A 19,985-nucleotide genomic window follows, 5' to 3' on the forward strand; every position below is an offset into this window, starting at 1 on the left:
GACTTGGTCTTAAAGGTTAGAAATAATGAATTTTATATATATATGGTTTATATATACATACACATAATTTATACACACACACACACACACACATTAACACTTAATACACACCACTCGGGCAATAGACAAAGCAGACCATCTACCAGCTCTAATGTCGCGTGCCTTCGTAGGCAGTCTGCCTGTGGCCCTAGCTGCCTTTCTGAGCTGATGGCCCTGACACAGATGCTGATTAGTTTTTCCCCCTCTTCTAAGCTGAACTAGCGTTTTCATCATTACCCTTATCAGGAATTAAGTCTATCACTTTACTTTTTCTGTTTTATGAATCTGTACTTCTTTTTCACAAATTATCTGTATTTCCATCCTCTTACTTTTAAAGTTTTATTGTTTACATTCAAACTTCTAATTAAATTAGTAGCTAATTTTTTTTCTCTCTCAGGCTGTTGATATCATGAGAAACTGGTACACTTGTAGAAAGCACTTCACATGTGTATATTACATGCTGTAAAATTATTCATAGATTTTGACCAAGTTTCTCTTCTTTTCAGAGACTGTATATTCTAAGCTATAAGAAAAACAGTATACAGGACTATTTTCACTGTAATAGCTTATAGTAAGAAACATCTAAAGGAACCCCCAAATTCAGCAATAATGTCATGCTTAAATCCTAGTACAGCTGAGGGATAGAGCATGACTTATCCATTAAAAATAATGGTTATAAATGAGATTATTTAAGGAATGTGGAAGCTTGTTTATAATCTAATGCTATATGAAACATACTAAATATATAACTGAGCATAATATGATGAGAATTATGTAAATGGTTAAAAATAATCTATAATACAAAATTAACTCATTAGAGTAATATAACAATGATTTTTTAAATTTAATTTTATTTAGTATTATAAGTTTTTAATTTGCTATGGGCCTTTGGCATGCGCATGCCTGAGAGAAAGTGAGAAAGCAAGTGGCCAGGTGCAGGACTTGAACCATGTTTGGCCACGTGGGGGTCCAGCACCATAATTTTTATAAACTTTTTGGAATGCCTTACTTCTATTTACAAAGTAAGTAAAAATTACTTACAAAGTAAGTTTTGTTGATAGCTATAAAATATGACCAAATGCCAACTTTACTTAAGATAAACCTAATCCCTCAAATTTAAGCTTAAATAAAATGTAAATATTTCTAACTTAAAACAAGTCCTTTCAATGAAGGAAGATATTTTAATTTTCATATTTTGAAGACCAAGTTTTTCTATTTTGGAAAATTGGGTCTTAGGAGCAGCCTAGAAACCATTTACATTGCTCCTACGCATTTGTTTGTGTTAGGGACACAGTTTATCTTTAACACAATGTAGTCTGCCCGAGTCCAGCCCACTCAGTCACCCACTCACAGTCTGGACTGTCAGTATCAATGACTGTTGTACTCCTTTTCTGGTCACAAAAATATTTTACATGCTACTTTCACAAAACCTTAATTATCCACAGACTTTATTTTTTTAATTTGCTATAGGGCACATGCGCTCAGCAGAGAAAGACAGAGAGACTCTAAGAGAAAGAGGGAAATGATGCTGGACATGTGAACAAGGGAAAAAAACAAATAACACAAGGAAGGGAGTACATAGGTTTATTCATGCCTTCTTAGAAAGTAGAATATTAGTACATACAGTCCCAGAGAAGAAAATGACCATACAGACTTCCAAAAAAAGGTAAATACATGAAGAAAGATTTCATGTTAACTCTTTCAGTTCATTTTAATACTTTTTGAGGAAAGCAAATGATTGTTCCATAATTTAGTTGATTTTTAAACACCAAATTTAAAATACTGGATTTATTTAAAAAAAAAAGGGAAAAATTATACTAGTGATTTGGGAAAATGTTAAAAAAAATAAAAAAGCAAAATTGGAGACCAACAGATGGTATAATGGTTACATTGTTGGGCTTTTACGTAGTAACTGTGGTTCAAGTCCTGGACCCAGCAGCTTAAAACTTGCACCAGGCACATGACACATACCTGCCCAGAATCCTAAGAGGAGACTAGAAAAGAAGGGATTGGCAGCATGGCCATCTCCCTAGGGGACAATTTCTCACTTTCTGTCTCTCTGTCTCTCCGGCAAGCCCACATGCCCTATAGAAAAAAAAAAACTCTCTTTTTTAAAAAAAAACAAAATTGTTATTTGCAAAAAAATTTTGAATTTTAAGTCAGATGACAAAGTAAATGATTTAAGAGCAGTTTGAAAATATATATGTGTAAGTATACCGTATATTGTAAAAGCATACAAATTAACCCAGTAAAAGAGACAAAGCATTTTTAATGTGAATTAATATTTTTATATCTCCACTGAAGTCTTATATGTTCAGTTAGAAGAAATATTTTAAAGTCACATTATTTGTGAGGGTTTTTTTTGTATGTGAGCTGTAATAAAAAGTCACTTAAAATAATCATAAATTACATAAGAAAAGATATTGCATGGTAGTCTAGTGGGAATTCACATAAATCCAGTGACACTAACAGCTTGTTGTAGTTCTTAATATAATTAAACTATCTGCTGTCCTGTTGTGAGTTAGTCTCAACACCACAGAACAAACCAACTTTTAAAATTTGGGGCTCAACAGCAACTTTCTGGGGATCCACAGATCATGGATAAGTTTGTCTTATAAGCTGTAAATAAACTTGAAACAAATCTCAGGTATTCCAGGGATGAAACCCAAAAAATGGATACTTTTTCCTTCTGCATAAAGCCCTAATCCCTAAACTTATTTAGACATTCAGAACTGATGGATAAATATCTTTGATATATACTAAGTTACAGTATTCAGTGAATTGTTTTGTTCCTGTTCATGATCAGCATTTCAGTATACATTTCTACAAAAGGGTAGGTGAGTGTAATTTCCAAACCTTTCTTCTTTCATATCTTTATTGTAAAACAGTTTTCTATCTACAATTAATTAGAATAGTGATATCCTGTGTTCAGCTTTTAGTGCTAAGAGCAATTGCTACATGATAGTAATTGGCAGGCTTAAATCTGTAGGTCAGATCCTCCTTCCACTGGCTGGAATCACATAAATTTAAAAGAGCGTAAACATTAGATGATAATGTTTCCTCTTACTACAATATTATTGTTAAAATTTTACACTAGCTAAAATGAAAAAAAAAAGATTTTGCCTCTCACTTTCAAAAACATCAATATTGCTATATAAAGCAAAATAACTGGCAAATAGTAGGTATTCAATTAATGTACACTAGATGAATTTACATTTTCCCTTAGAATAGTAGAGTTTGTTTCATCTAAATATATAAGAAACACTACTTTTCACTTTATACTCATATGCTTTATCAGAAGTTTAAAATTTTGGCATCCATAGGTAAGCAGCATTTCAGATAACCACATTTAATTGTAGACTTTTCAGAAAATACTAAAATCATTGGTCTTAATTAGTAACAACTGCCACTACTATTTTTTAAATATGTAGTTAATTTTATAATACCCTTTGAGAAAATTAAGAACATAAGAGTTAAGAACTAGAGTTGGAAGGCAGTCCAAGAATTAATGATTAATGTACTACGCTGTTTTTTTTTTTTTTTTGGTATCTATTTGTATATCAGGAAATGTGTGCTACAAATATATAGAGAGTTTATATCTTCTAATGGAATATTAATGCACAAATGGATACACTGATATGTAGGTGAGGAAGTACAACAGATATAATAGATATAGGATTTGTTTTTATTTCGTTTCATATTTGAACTGTTAGACTGAAACTACTGTCTTCAGCATATTTCTGGCCTTTTCTTGGCTGTTTTTAGTATTTTTAATTTTTAAAAAGGTTGAGGGGTGAACAGTTGCATGTATAACTGCCCTTCGCAAGTATAGGATCCATAACCTTGATTTGATTACAGAGTCTAACCTAAAGTTGCAAATGAGGTAGACCTTGAATTTTTTATTCTGATTTTTTCCACAATTTGTGTGAGACTCTACCTAATGTCTCATATTCAGTCTCCTACTTAACATTTTGATCTTCACTATCTTATAGTCATATTTGGGCTACCAATTATATCAGAAAATGAATAATGTGAGTATTACCACCTATAGGTAGAAAATTCATCATACTCGTTTATGAAATAGAAAAGCATAATCTAAAAAAAAGTTCTTTTTTCACCTCCTACATCCATCATCATCAAATTTTTACCTAAATACTGACTGATTTGTTATTTAATATTGACATTTCGGATGCCTATACCTTAAAATAAAGCATTTATTTAAACTTTTATCATTTTTGTCATATTACTATTTACATTTAATATATTATTCAAAAATGCCATTTATTAAAATTCTTAGATTCCATAAAGGTTAAAGAGACCTGTTAAAGCCAACCAACTTAGTCCTGTAATAATCTAACTGTTGTATCTTAGTTTACCTCTGGAGTGGGGAAATTTACCAATGTTTGTTCCCAGGAATGAAAAAGCGTCCCTTTACAGTCTATTATCATCAGTCTTTGGTTCTGTGCCTTCTCTGTAATGACACAGGTCTGTTTCTCCTTTATTCTTTGCAGAGTGCTGCTGCAGCTCCCAGCCCAGTGCTAGGAAACATTCCCCCAGGAGATGGCATGCCAGTAGGTCCTGTACCACCAGGGTTCTTTCAGGTACTCAGAGAAACTCGGGCTAGGAATGTTAAGGCAAGAAACTCCTGCTGGATTTTATCTAAAGAGATGGAGTATGAGGCTTTTGTAATTCGTGAGGTAAACAGAGTGCCATGCAGCCAAATCTTGATTATTCAGCCCTTCGTTCCTGTGTCTGATTTGTTGTTAAATTATTTGTTGATTTGGCTATTTCAGTATCCACTTAAGAAACAAAAGGAGTGAAATGCATATTATCCCACTGAATTAACGGTGATAAATATTTTGTGGGAGAAGAGATGTGAGATGAGGTGAATTTTTAACTATCCAAATCTCAATGATCTAAAAATAATCAAGACTTGGCTACACTTTCAAAATACAGCCAAATCATATTCTTTTCATTCATTAAGAATTATATGCTATATTAAAATTTTTAAAAGAATCATCTTTATGATTTTTAAATGAAACTTTTATTCATATCATTACATAACTTCAAAATCAGATTTTCAAATATATGATAGTATTTAAAATTTCAGAAAGACCTTATTTTAGCAATGATATATCAATTTTAAAATTACAACACATCATTATAATTTTATGGCATCCACATCTTAATCTGCTAGCTTTCTAAATGAAGCCAACATAGATAGGAAATTTATTTTTTTAATATGTAGTTAGTTTTATAATACCCTTTGAGAATATTAAGAACGTATGAGTTAAGGACTAGAGTTGGAAGGCATTCCAAGAATTACTGATTAATGTATTATGCTATATTGTTAGTAAATTAATTACATTAGGTAATTTTAAGCTAACATGTCACTTCAGGTTATGCATTTCAAAGTTCTTGATAATCATTTTTGTTAGTTAATTTATACTGTCATGGCAGTGTAGATCAATGTACTCATAAATGTGAAATGAGGAAATAAAACTAAACATAATTTTCCAAAATACATCAATTGAATAAAAAAGACCTTAATTAAAACCTAGTACCAACTCTAGTGTTTTAGTTTCTAAAGTTTAGGACATAGTTCTTTGCTCTGTAATCATGTCCAAGGAGTCTAGAATATTCAGAAGTCTTCTTGGAGTGCACAATCTCTATAGGGAGCCCTTTCTTGGAATGTAGGAACAGCTTATAACTCTTGACTATTAATTAACCACTATTTAAGGTAATGATAATAGCTAACAAATAATAATTGCTTACTATGTGCTATGTTTCATTCTCAATGCTTTACACATATAACCTCTTAATCTTCACAATAACCTGAGATATAAAATATGTATTGTTTTTACTGCCACTGTATATATGGAGAAACTAAGGCATCGAGAGATAAGTGATTTGCACAAAGGCAGAAAGTGACAGTACTGGAATTCTTATCAAGCAGTTTAAACTTTTGCTATTGAACTTACCTTTTAAAGTTCATAGTTGATTGTCATTCCTGAAGATATTTCTACCTTATTTTTCCCTCATGCTCTTCTTTCCATTGTCAAAGATAGATTGGAGTTACGGAATAAATCAGAAGAGTTTATCTATCTGAGAGTTAGTAGAAGCTCTCTAAGTGACACTTCAAAAGAGGGGTTAGGGACCAGCAGATAGCATAATGGTTATGTGGCTGGACTAGCACATGGCCGGCTGCAGTTCCAGGCCCAGCCCCGGTGGTTTGAAACTCACCCTGGGTACATGTGCTTGTGTGCCCAAGATCCCAAGAGGAGAATGGAGAAGGGATTGCAGCATGGCCATCCCCCCACGCAGTGATTTCTCACTTTTTCTTTCTCTGTCTCTCCTCTGAGCACATGCTCCCTACAGCAAAAATATCTTTTAAGAAAAGGGGTGGGGGATAGGTTAAGCTGAATATAAATCCATACTTTTAAAATATATTTTATAGATTGACCTATTTTCCCTTTACTATCTTAACGTTTCAGTCTTAAGAGAAGTTAACCAAGAGTTAACTTGGCTTTAATTATTCCAGTGTGCTGAATATTTGCTTATTATTAGAGGCCAGGCACTGTGGTATCTAAAAATGAGCTGTTCCATGTGTACCTTCTGAAGCTCAATGTCTAGCAGTGAGGCATTATTAAATATAACCATAATATAGCAAGATAAAGATTGTAACAGAGTAAAGTATAAATTTCTGTAGTGACCTAGAAGAGAGTTATTGTATCTGCCTGAATTAGAGATAAGAGTGGATAGGAATAGTTGTTCAGCAAAACAAGAAGAGGAATGATGGTCTAGAAAGGCTAGAAATGACATTCCAGAATAGTATAAGCAAACGGGGAACAGCATCAAAGTAACCTGTGAAGAGGTGTTCCGAGAAACATATAGAGAAGGTAGTCAGGGGAGCAGGAGTTTCTGGACATGAAACTAGAAAGATACGCTCTAGTCTGTTGAGAAGGGCCTTATATGTCATGTGTAAGAACTTGAGTCCTCATTAAATAGGCATGTAGGAGCCCTCAGAGGTCTTAAGAAGGGCAGTAACTGAATTTATAGTATACAGTGGACTCGGGTTTTGTTAGGTCCTTGTGGGACAGCCATATATAAAAATCTCTGCCCTCAAAAAGCCTACCAGGAGAAGAGAGAGAAGAAGCCATGAGAATAAAGAAGAAAATTGTCCATATTAAATGGATGGAGTATGCCCTTAAATCAGGCGACCGCCAAACCCAGTCTTGGGAGAGGCACAGTCAAAATAGTAAGTGAAATCCAGATTGGCATCTACAGATGAGTTAGGAGTTAGGCAGAGGAATCAGGGTAAGAGGGGAAGAACATTCCAGGAAGACAGAAAATAATTCACAATGTCACTGAGGAGAAAGGAGGGAGAAACCAAGTATTTCAGGGAAACTGGGGCTTAATTAGCTAAAGGGAGAGTAGCTTGTAACATCTTGAGAAGAAGCTTAAGGGGCCTTGTAGGTTAACAAAGAATTTGAAATTGATCTTTAGGGCAGTAACAAGCTATTGAAGGATTTTAAGTAGGTGAGAGTCATGTTTATATTTTCATTTTTAGAAGAATCACTCTAGCTATAGAGTAGCCAGATTGCAGAGAAACAAGTCCTGAGGTAGGAAGACTATTTAGGAGGCTCTCACGGTAATCCAGGGAGATTTAATGGTGGCCTTAACTAAGATAGTGGCTATGAGTGTGAAGAAAATGAACAGATCTGAGAGACAGAAATAAATGCGGGCATGTGAATAAAATAATTCAAGCAGAATATCCTGGTTTCTGGCTCTAATCTGGGCAGATGAGGGTACCAGTTTCTGAAATAAAGGCCATAAAATGAGGAATAGATGTGAGGTGGGGCAAATGACGTTCCCATTGGCCCTCTAGTTAGAGGTTAAACTGAGGGGCCCATAGATTTGAAGTCTAGAAATGACCTAAACTGGAGATGAAAATGTCCACGTCATCATCACATTAGGACACTTGACTCCACAGGGCTGGATTAATTGTCCAGGGAGAAAGCCCAGAATGACGATAGGAAGATATGTATCAGAGCCACCAAAAAATACTGACATTTGAAAAAGGAACAAAAGGAACAGAACCCATTACAGAGACCAGATATAGGTAGGCCTTTATAGTAACCAAAGGATGCCCACTCTCCCTAGAAATGCCTCTCTGAAATACTGAAAGACTAAAACAGTTAAAGTATGTTATTATCTTTTGGCACAGGTTGTGATGGGATTAGATGACTCAAGTATTTCATAAATATCAGCATTTGTTTCCTGCAGAGATTAGTCTATACTTTAGCATGATTCTAGCCCAAATGTTAATGAAGAGTAGCTGCCTTTTATGAGTAGATATAGCAGCAGTCATTCATCAATTCCAAAGAGATACTGACCTCCAAGAATGACTTAAATCTGGAGAAGAAAGTGTGGGGTATCATTTCTGAGTTTGTCACTGTAATAACTAAGATCAGACATAAAAGTGGTTATTAGCTAAATGCAAGGCAAGGGAGAGTGGAAGCAGCTGGAAAAGAGCTGGCTATGCTTTCTCTAAGTGACTACATCAAAACACTAGCTAGGATCGAGGCTTAGGCTCTCCAAAAAAATCCAGTGTCTTGCATCTCTAAGAATCCCTGGTTCAAGACACTTAGTCAAAAGAGTGCTAAACAGTTTTCAGCCTCTCAGCTTTGTTGCAGCTGCTAAGTTCTGAAGAGTAGTTACCTCCCATGGCCTTTGGCGTTTAGATAGAGTATGAGAATACTTTGTATTTATATCTCATCGAATAAATGCAGAGCTTATTCACAGACAGCTAGTGGGATCAGACCTAAAAAAGGACTGAAACTCTTAGTATTAAGTAAATCAATTAAAGAATAATAATTTAGGGCTAGGCCTATACTCAGTGGTTATGCACTGTGCAAGAGGAGCCAAATCCCCTGTAACTGACAGTTACCACTTGAAAAACACACTGGGTGTGCACGCCCAATCCTGATGGGATGGAAGAAAAGGAATGCAGCATGACCACACCCCACTGGGGGGTGTTTTCTCAGTCTTTCTCTCTTTCCTCCCTCTTGCAAGCATATGCAACTAAAAAAACTTGAAAAAAGAAAAATATTTATAATTATATCAAACACCAGCGTAAGTAATTTTAAGCTCTACTCAGTTGGTGATCACAATATAAGAAGTGCATTGAGGGACTAGCAGTTGGCATAATGACTATGTTGCTGGACTCCCATGGAGTTGATCACGGTTCGAGTCCCAGACCCAGTGGCTTAAACTCACGCCGGGCACGTGTGCATGCGTGTCCAAGATCCTGAGAGGATAATGGAGCAAAAGGAATTGTGGCATGGCTATCCCCCCTGGAGGTGGTGATTTCTCGCTTTCTGTGTCTCTGTCTCTCTCTTTCTGGTGAGCACATGCGCCCTATTGCAAAAACTTCTCAAAAAAAGTACATTGAAACATTTCTTCTAAATAGACAAATACACACCTTTATTTCCTGTTAGCATTGTACTATAAACCCTCTTTTTCTATAAATGTAGATTAAATTCTTTACCAAGTAGAAGTATCTATAAATGTAGAGTAAATTCTTTACCAAGTAGAATTATCACTAACTAAATTTGTGAATTCATAACAACTACATTTGAATAATAGCAATTAAACTCTAGGATAAATAATTACACTGTATACATATATTAAATAAGTATATTCTGGAAAGCAGTCTTGATTATCTTTCTATTTGTGACATTGTTCATACTTAAACTTTGATGTTTTCATTGATATGAGCGAGGTTTTACTGCTAAGTAGGAGACCAAGGAAGTAAAATCTATGAACCTAGTTATATATACAGAAGGGGAGTATCATAAATTTAGTGAAATAAAAACACTTTTCAACAGTGGTGTGCACCACTAAGATGCTGTACTGGATGGGCTGACACCACATGAAGACCAGGATTTGATGCCACCCCGTCCTAAAAGCAGGGCAAGGTGGCTTGCACTGTAGGCTCAACTACTCAGGAGGCTATGGCAGGAGAATATTGACATCGTGAGATCCTGTCTGAAACACACACATACACACACACACACACACACACACACACACACACACACAGAGATATTGAAGTAAAGACTTCTAAATAGATATTGCATACAAGATAATAGCTATCTATATAGATATTTAGAATGAAAGAGCCACTTAAAGTAAGACACATGGGGCCAGCAGATGGCATGGTGGTTAAGGTGCTGAACTCCCACAGTACTGACTGCAGTTAAGAGTCCCAGACCTGGCAACTTTGCTTTCTCATTTTTTTCTATTTCTTTCCTCTCTCTCCGGTGAGTATACATGCCCTACAGCAAATTTAAAAAAAAAATAATAGTTAATAAAATGAAATAATTCTTTAAAAAAGTAATATATTTATTTATTTATTTATTTGAAGTCATATCAAAGGAGTAATTTTTATAAGAAACCCTATACATTCTCAAAGTGACACCTATCATGGAAGTAGTAATATATTTTAGAGCCACTTTCTTAAAATGGGAAATCTCCCTGCTTGAATCAGAGGCTAAGACAGTAGATGGCCACTGATCTAACTAGACTTTGGCAGTTTTAGTAGAGTGAAATTCAGTACTATGATATGGTATGTGTATGTATCGTAGGCTCCCAGAATGAGTCTGGACTCTTAACTTTCTTGTCTCTAAGCTACAGTCTTATTCAAAAGTTTAATTGTGTGCTCAGAAACTTGAACTTCAGTTATAAGCATCAATCTGGTAATTATTCACTCTCCTAACATTTATAGAGAAAAACAAACAGGCAAAGGGCTTTGATTCCTGCAATTGTATTAGCATTCTTTAGATCAATTAGATTTTCTTCTCACTTATCAAAATAATTTAGTAAAATGTAATACATAAAACAAAGAAAAAATACTTATTCTCTTCTGTTCTTAAAAAATTAGACTATTGGGGACCAGCAGTTAGTGTAATGGCTATGTCGCTGGACTCCCACATAGTCAGCCACGGTTCGCGTCCCGGACCCGGTGGCTTAAAACTCACGCCGGGCGCGTGTGCATGTGTGCCCAAGATGCTGAGAGGAGAATGGAGGAGAGGGGATTGCAGCGTGGCCATCCCCCCCGGGGGGTGATTTCTCTCTTTCTGTCTCTCTGTCTCTCTCTGTCCGTCTGGCGAGCGCACGCGCCCTATAGCAAAAAAACCTCTCTCTCAAAAAAAAAAAAAATTAGGCTATTAACTGTTAGCTTACAAAGTTCTGTAACTTTAAGGATAAGTAACAAAAAACCTTGTCATGTGAATTTAGTTTAACTTGTAGACTATTACAGCCACGGACATTTCTTAGTTCTTCAGTTTTTAATTGCCATAGGGTGCATGCATGCACTTACCAGAGAGAGACAGAGAGGGAGAAAGTACCCCCATTGGGATGTCGTCAAGCTGCATTTCCTTCTCCCCCCATTTCTCCACCTGGTCAGGATGTTTGCACACAGATGTGCCCTGAATGTTTTTCAAGCTACAGGGGCCAGTATTCAAACCATGGTCAGCCACGTGGGATCAGGATTCCCTTAATCAGTGAAGCTACAGGGCAGTCCCCCCAAATTTTCTGGTTTCAACCAAAACATTTTTGAGAGAGGTGAAAATGCATTTCTTCTTTGTTATTTATCACAAGAAAGATATTTCTGTATTTAGTTAGCTAGAGGTTGTATTCATGCACACTAGAGAAAGAGAGAAGAAAACTCTTGCCATGGAGCCTGGTCACGCTACAGTCCATTTTCCTTCCATTTCTCCATTCCATCAGGATCACTGACACACATGCATGGGCCTGGTATGTTTTCAAGCTGTGAGGCTGGGATTCACACTGCAGTGAGCCATGTGGGACTCACCTTCCTTGACACAGTGTTAACTGCTACGTGATGGGGCTGGCCCTACAAGAGAACTTTCAAGAAGGAAACTATATCTCGTTTATGACTCAGTACTAAGTACATTCCTATCTTTTCTATAAACACATAATGTAATCTTTTAATAGGTCCTAATGTAAATAAATACCTTTGAATCTATAACTAATTGAGGATATACCTGTAAATTTCAAACTCTGTATTGGCTTTTTAAAAATTTTTCCATGTATTATATTTTGTTTTGATTTTTATCTTGATACATGACTCTATTTTAGTCACTAAATCTTTCATTTTCTTAACTGAAATCGTTTATACAACTGATGTTGGGTTATAATTTTAAGACTTTGACATGAATAAGATTATAAATACATGTTGAAGATAAAGTATACCAAGTAATTTAGTTCCAGACCAAGGTGGTCATCCATATTTTAACATCTAAATTGATCAAAACTCGGATATAGTAGGAACTCTGCTAGGGCAGATTCGTTAGTCACTTTGTGTTGGCAGGCCTAGCATCGGCAACGATAAAGCTTCTTTGCCATCTAGTGGTGGATTGCAGATGTCTCCACCTGTGCAGGGCCTGTTTTCCAGAGTCTATTTTTAGCCAGACTGCACACTGTAGCAGGCTGACCTAATGCTTTGACATAGTAATAACGCAATAGGAAGAAAAAAAGAAGTAAGAAATTTCCCTTCTCCATGGTGCCATTTCTGACTAGGAAAGGTTCAGTATGAGTAATACTCATAAAGCAACAGAGCCAAAAACAAAACTCAGAGTAATACAGCATTTTAAAAGTAAAGAAATCAAAATGCATCAAAAATGAGAAAATATTTAATCTAACATGTGAAACTGAATTTAAAAAAAAATTAAAAAAAACAAGAGTTTTTGCAAGCTCTTGGTTAAATGTTTCTGGGCGGTAGATATTTACTTAATTAATTTTTCCTAGTAAGTTCTGCATTTCGAAGATTCCTTACGATGTGTATTCATCTGTGCTGCTGTTCCTATTCAGGCTTCTCGACTCTATTTTATTACCAGTAGCGCTTGCTTTACCCTGTTATCTGTACATGTAGTTAAACAGTCTACATGCCTTCTCATTTCCCTCTTACTTATTAACTTGGCTATTGTCTTTAATTCCAGCTGTTTGCCTTTTATCATTCCTGACTTTTATATTTCCTGTTTCAAAAATTATTGGGTCATCAGAAAAGTCATAACGTTTCTATGTTTTTCTGTGCAAAAATGCATCATGACTTTTCTGTTGACCCGATTGTCTATGTATTCTTAACTAGAAGAAACTTTCTTTCCTTCTCCTGGTATTTGTGGATATCTTAGATCTTAGATAATTAAAAAACAACAAAAAATAGTTACTATGTCTCCTTTTTGAAAATGTAGTGTACTGAAACTCTCAAGTAGAATTAACATACAATAAAATTATAATGTGTTAACATTCTTTCTCTGTATAGTTTTCTAAGTTCTGGCATAAGAAACAGTTACTTCTTGGGACCAGCAGTTAGCGTAATGGCTATGTCGCTGGACTCCCATGTAGTCGACAGTGGTTCACGTCCCAGACCCGGTGGCTTAAACTCACGCCGGGCGTGTGTGCGTGCATGCCCAAGATCCTGAGAGGAGAATGGAGGAGAAGGGATTGTGGCATGGCCACCCCCCCCCCAGGGGGGTGATTTCTCACTTTCTGTCTCTCTGTCTCTCTCTGTCTGTCTGGCGAGTGCACGTGCCCTGTAGCGAAAACCTCTCCCCCCAAAAAGAAACAGTTGCTTCTCAGAAATAGATACACCACAATTTGGAGGTGGAAGTAGAGAAGTTCGCTTATTTATCAAAGTTCAAGAAATAAAAATTAAGTTTAATTTTCTTAAAAATGTAATTTTGAACTTTAAAGAACAGAGATTCTAAATATTGAAAATAGAGCAAGCCATTCCCTAGTATAAAGATAAAAGCAACTAAAAAATTAAAGATGCCTGACAGCTGCTGGCTTTGATAATGCCATCCCGCAGTTGTGGTAATAGTTTTCCTGGCCTCAACTATTAAAACAAATTAAAACTGCTCAGCTTGAGTAACTAAGCTTTTTTAAAAATTGCAGTTCAGAAACTTAAAGGCCCTATAGCAATGTTAGATGGACAGTGAGCAAAGAAGGGAGTGTGAGGTGTTGAGAATCTTCACTGGGGTTTTCCAACTAGAATAGAATAAGATTCTTTCCTGTCAGAAACCTAGTTTTTCTTGTTGTTGTTCATTTGTCAACATGACTATTTAGGAGAAAGTTAGGTTGGCCATCTTAGATCAGTATTTGGTTTTCCTTTCACTTTCGTGATGCTCAGGCAAGCTAAAAGTGTCCGAACATTTAAGTATGAAACAATACACTGTCATGTTTTACAACCACATCTGTGATAAAAGGTTAGCTATTTCGCAGGTAATTTGAAATTATAGTTTTTGTTTTGAAAGCATCTTATTAAATATTCTTCTCAGAGTGCTGCAGTTCTATTAAAGCCCCTTGATAAAAAATTTATGTAGAGCAAATTGCAAGTATGCAAAGGCTATTTGTAACACAATTTTAGTTTTTTATTTAATGTTGGTTACCAAAACAAATGGTCAACATTCTTTAGGGAACTAAAGATAAGGGGCGGTTATTAAATATATTATTAGTTCCCCATATATGTGGGATATCTGTCTTCAATATACTTTAGAAGCCTTCAGGTTTTTTAAAAATAACATCACTAGGTGGCATTCAGGAATAATTTGTCTTATGCTCAATATCAGAGGTTGACAAACTTTTTCCATAGAGGTCTTAATAGTAAATATTCTAGTCTCTGTCACAACCACTAATTCTGTTGTTGTACCATAAAAACAGACATAGACACATTTGTAAATCAATGAGCATGGGCCTAGTCCAGGAAAGTTTTATTTACAAAAACAGGTGGTGGCCCACATGTGGCTTGTGACCCTTGATTTGTCCTGGGATCCTGTCTGCCCACTCGTGCTCTATATGGGTATGGTGTGAGAGCCAGCCCGTGAGAGATCCAAACTGTAAGGACCAGTGTTTCTCCAAGTCTGCTCTGCAGACTGTTAGCATGAGTCCTGGGAGTCCACTCTCACTATATCAGAATATGAAGCTAGAAACCCTTTAGTCTTTGTTGTAATTATTATGTTTTGTTTCAAATGTGATTTTTACAAACTCAAATTTGAGAACCACTAGCTAAAATTGCCAAGATATTTATCAACACTATTTATTGCAGTGTGTCCCTCCCCCCTACACCCCCCTCCCTCGTGCCAGAGTTACCACAGTGAGCAAGAGAAATAGAAATCCTTTCTTTTATAGGACTCAGAGTCTAGTAAGGGGAACCATCAATGAACAAAATAGATCATTGTTTTAAAATATATGATACATTAGATAGTGATAAGGGCTGGGGAGAAAAATGAAATGGAAAAAGAAAAACAGGATGCATTGTAGAAGTTTGGTCAATGGTGCCCAGAGAATGACTGGGCACCCTAGATGTCATTTGGAGCCAGCAGGTGGCATAGTGGTTAAGGCACTGGACTCCCACATGGCCGATAGCAGTTCAAGTCCCGGACCTGGCAGCTTAAAAAATCACACTGGGTGAACTGGGTGCAGGTGTGTTCATGCCTAAAATCCCAGGAAGAGATTAGAAGAGAAGGGGAAGAGAAGGGATTATAGTGTGGCCATCTCCTGTGGGGAACAGTGATTTCTCACTTTTCCTCTCTCTGTCTCTCCCTCTCTCTCTTTGGTATGCTCTCACACCCTATGGCAAAAACCTAAAAACAAACAAACAAACAAAAAAGATATCATTTGGGGAAAGATTTGAAGGGAGTAAGAGAACAAACCATGTTCTAGGCTGAGGGGCAAGCAAGTGCAAAGGCCTGAGCTTCAAGCATTGAGAACAAGGAGGTTTGGGTAGCTAAAGTGGAGTGTCAGTGGGGGAAAGTCATTAGATGTGAAATTATAGATAAGAGAGAACCACATCAAATAGAACTTGGTAGGTTGTTGTAGGTCTTGTAGGTACTTTGCAGGAACTTTGAGTAAACCCTTAGTGGAGGATTTTAGTAGTTATTCTGGCTGCCTGTCACGATTCATCTGTACGGAGAATGTATGGGAACAAGGAGACTAGTTTGGAGTCATTGCAAAACTTCGGCAAGACATTGTTGTGCTGCCAAGGTGGTAGGGTTATAGGGAGTGATTGGATTCTCTACATTCTGAAACTGGAACCAACAGATTTTGGTAGTGGTTTGGGTTTATGTGGTTGAGAGAAAGACAAGTTAAAGATGACTGTAGGCTTTTGGCCTATTCAGCTGGAAAAATGGAGTTACATTTACTAATATAGGTCAACTTTGAGGTTAACAATTTTAATTGTTTGAAATTCAAGAGATGTTGAGTAGGGAACAAGACATCAGTATCTGGACTTTTATGGCTGAGGCTCAAGCCAGAGATGTATCTTTGGGAGTCAGAAGTATATGAATTAGATTTAAAGGTGTGAGCCTGATGACATCACCAAGATAGTACAGATGGAGACCAGAAGCTGCACAATTACAAATCAGGATCATTATAATGTTAAGAAGTCAGAGAGATGAAGAGGAGCCAGCCAAGAGGAGTAAGAAGGAGCAGCTCATGAGGTAGGAAGAAAACCAGGCAATGTGGTATGCCAGAAGCCAAAGGAAGAAAAAGTCTCAAGGAGAAGAATGATCCGCTGTGTCAAATGTGGCTGACAGTAAATCAGCCGAGGACGACTGTTCCTGGCCATCGGGTTTAGTAAGGAGGTCATGGATGGACTTGGTCGATGTAGTATGGGAGTTAAAGTCTTGTATAAAAGTGGTCTTACGATAAACTGGGAAGAGAGAAATTGGAGGCCAAATCTTTGAAGGAGTTTTGCTCTAAAGGAAAGTGAGAAATGAGGCAGTAGTTGAAGGGAGAACTTTGTGTATGTGTGTGTGTGTGTGTGTGTGTGTGTGTGTGTGCGGGGGGCGGTCGTTATCAGAGATTTGCTATTCTAAACTGTTCGTTCCTGCCAAGGAAAGAATGCTGCTGCCAACTGTGTGGGAAGGGAGTATCTGCTGCCAGGTATAATCCATTCTTCCCGGCAGTCAGATACCATCTTGGGTATAAGAAATAATGCCAAGTAATAGGTCCATCAAATACCCTTTGTGCACAATAGGATGCTTAGGAAAAAAGAGTAAAATAGAACTAATTATGTATTTAGAATGCCTGCAAATAGGAATGCTACTTGTTTTCTTTTTGTATTGTACAAGTAATCTCTGACATTACGAATCCTTTGGACACCAGTAAATATTTTTCCATTTGAATTTAGTTTTTAATTTTTTATTTATTTTTAGATAGGATTTTGCTATGTTGCCCAGCCCAGACCAGCCCTGGGCTCATAATCCTCCTGCCTCAGCCTGTGAATCACTAGGGTTATAGGCACACTCAGCCATGCCTGGCCTTAAGGTTGGACTGGGAATTGAACCCAGGACATCCATGTAGTCCTAAACTGCAGAGTGCTGCATCTTAGCAGTGTGTGCCATCATGGCTGGGCCAACATTTGAATTTTTCTTATCAATTATTGTGTACATTAATCTATTTAAGAACATGTATTCCAAAATGTGTATTTTAAATGGGAAAGCCAAAATAACTTCAAAATGTGCAGTTTGAATTCTCATTTCACTATTATTTATACTTTTTAAAAATTAGTATGCTTCATTTTCAAAATATACATTTTAATGCATAGTAATTTCTATAAAAATCTGTTCTATAGAAAGACATGTAATAGTTCAGATAAAAGTTGAACAGCTTTAGTATAGACTTCATGCTTATAGGGAAGAACCCAAATAAATACAAGAGGATTATTTTCTTTCTTTTTTTTTTTTCTTTTCTTTGGAGAGGTTTTTGCTACAGGGCACATGCGCTTGCCAGACAGACAGAGAGAGACAGGGAGACAGAAAGCGAGAAATCACCCCCCGGGGGGATGGCCACGCTGCAATCCCTTCTCCTCCATTCTCCTCTCGGGATCTTGGGCACGCACGCACACGCGCCCTGCGTGAGTTTAAGCCACCGGGTCCGGGACTCGAACTGCGGTCGACTACGTGGGAGTCCAGCGACATAGCCATTATGCTAACTGCTGGTCCCTGGATTATTTTATTTCTAAGGAAAATAAAAGCATATAGAATCAGCCAGGTATATCAGAAGACCAAGCCCGTAGACCAGTAGCCTTAACAAATATTATCTCTATATAGGAATTTGAAAGAACGGCTGCTTAATCAGTAGAAAGTCTGCAGCAAATCAAAGTATCAGAAGAGTAAGAACGAAGTAGTCTGCTTTTAGTAGTGGTATATTTAAGTACGCTGAAGTGCTTATCTTCCACACTGTCATCTAGAACAAGTTTACATGAAAGTATGATGTAAAATAGCTGAAAAGGAAGCAAGGGGAATACTTCTGTATTTTTTAATGAAAAGTGAAATGGTTTCTAAAAATTATTTTCCATTTTAGCTTCCTTTTTGATTGAGTCAGCCCTTTTTCCTATTATGAATCTTAAATACCTTTTTCCTATTCAGACTGTGATTTTTTGAAATGTGGATTGATTGGTCATTGCCACTTCAGTAGTAGGAGGCAGCACAGGATCCAGATCTTGTCTATCAGGACTCTAGATACCTGTCTCATAGACACCATAAAATGTGTATGTCTAAATATAAATTGGTTTAAACAAATTATTAAAGTTTGTTTTTGTTTTAAAGCTTTTTTTATGATAGGACAAGTGGGCTCTCCAGAGAGCGAGAGAGAAGGAAAGTGAGAAACCATCCCCTGGAGGGATGGCCACACCAGAATCTCTGCTCCATTAAGGATTTGGGACACGTGCACACACATACCTGGTGTTTTTCAGCCTCTTGGTCTGGGACTTAAACCACTCAGTCAGCCATATGAGACCCAGCCACCTTAACCACCATGCCACTGGCTGGCCCAATTATTAAAGTTTTTATACACTGTTATTCAAGCTTTTACAATTTGTTAGGCTAGCAAAGTCCCATTCACAATCCAGAAGTCTGTTTCCACACATCTATATTCAATGAATATATGGGAATGAGGCTTGAGAAATAATCTAACCTTCTTGAAAGGGCCCAGAATGTAAGTGATTAATTTTGACGCCTAGACTAAATTCATATCAGAAGAGTCAATCTGCTTGTAACTCTCTGCTATGTTGGGTTAGCCTTGCCAAAATAACATCAAGAAAACTGGATCTGTTATTACTTTATAGTTATTTTATATGAGTTATTTTAATTAAGTGTTGATGATGATAGAATATCTAAGATGTGTGAGAGATAAACTACATACATATGCTTATCAGCAGAATATGCCAGCACAAGTATGTCATTTGTGAGCTAAATTAGTTTAGTCCTAGTTGGAATTAAAATGTGTTAATCAAGAGTGTCTCATCCACTGGGATGTCAGTAATGTCTGATGGAGATGTTCAAGAAAAACAGAAAAGAAACTAAACAAATTAAGATATATGAATTATAAAATGACTGACAAAATTCATTTGATTTATAATTTATGCATCATTACTTTTCTACAGAAAACTCAAGAAACATCTCATAGAATTCTAAAAATAAAAGTATGTGAACATTCCTATGTGAAAAATAGCTGAAATTAAAAAGGAAGTCATAATACTCTGTAATGATTTTTCAAAATAGTATTTTAATATCAGTTATTATTGATAGCATATAAGTTCAAGGAAGATAATACATATAAGAAAAATAAAGATTTACTTGTAACGGGAACCAGCAGTTAGCGTAATGGCTATGTCGCTGGACTCCCACGTGGTCGACCGTGGTTCGTGTCCCGGACCCGGTGGCTTAGAACTCACGCCGGGCGCGTGTGCGTGCGTGCCCAAGATCCCGAGAGGAGAATGGAGGAGAAGGGATTGCAGCGTGACCATCCCCCCTGGGGGGTGATTTCTTGCTATCTGTCTCTATGTCTCTCTCTGTCTGGCGAGCGCACGCGCCCTACAGTGAAAATCTCTCCCCCCCCAAAAAAAAAAGATTTACTTG

At 36.7% G+C, this 19,985-nt stretch overlaps 1 protein-coding gene across 5 annotated transcripts in view; it reads left to right on the forward strand.

Annotated features, from left to right (window-relative positions):
- SSBP2 (single stranded DNA binding protein 2) overlaps positions 1 to 19,985 on the forward strand; it is a 334,115-nt gene that overhangs the window by 233,604 nt on the left and 80,526 nt on the right. For 3 of the 5 annotated variants that reach the window (XM_006143492.3, XM_006143490.3, XM_006143491.3), the window contains exon 5: positions 4,551 to 4,640. The exons of the other annotated variants lie outside the window; for them this stretch is intronic. In XM_006143492.3, coding sequence (XP_006143554.1) covers positions 4,551 to 4,640 — 90 coding nt within the window. The remainder of the gene's footprint in view (positions 1 to 4,550; positions 4,641 to 19,985) is intronic. 5 annotated transcript variants of the gene reach the window in all.

Source organism: Tupaia chinensis, unplaced genomic scaffold, assembly GCF_000334495.1.
Source record: "Tupaia chinensis unplaced genomic scaffold, TupChi_1.0 Scaffold000099_1, whole genome shotgun sequence".
Taxonomy (NCBI): domain Eukaryota; kingdom Metazoa; phylum Chordata; class Mammalia; order Scandentia; family Tupaiidae; genus Tupaia; species Tupaia belangeri.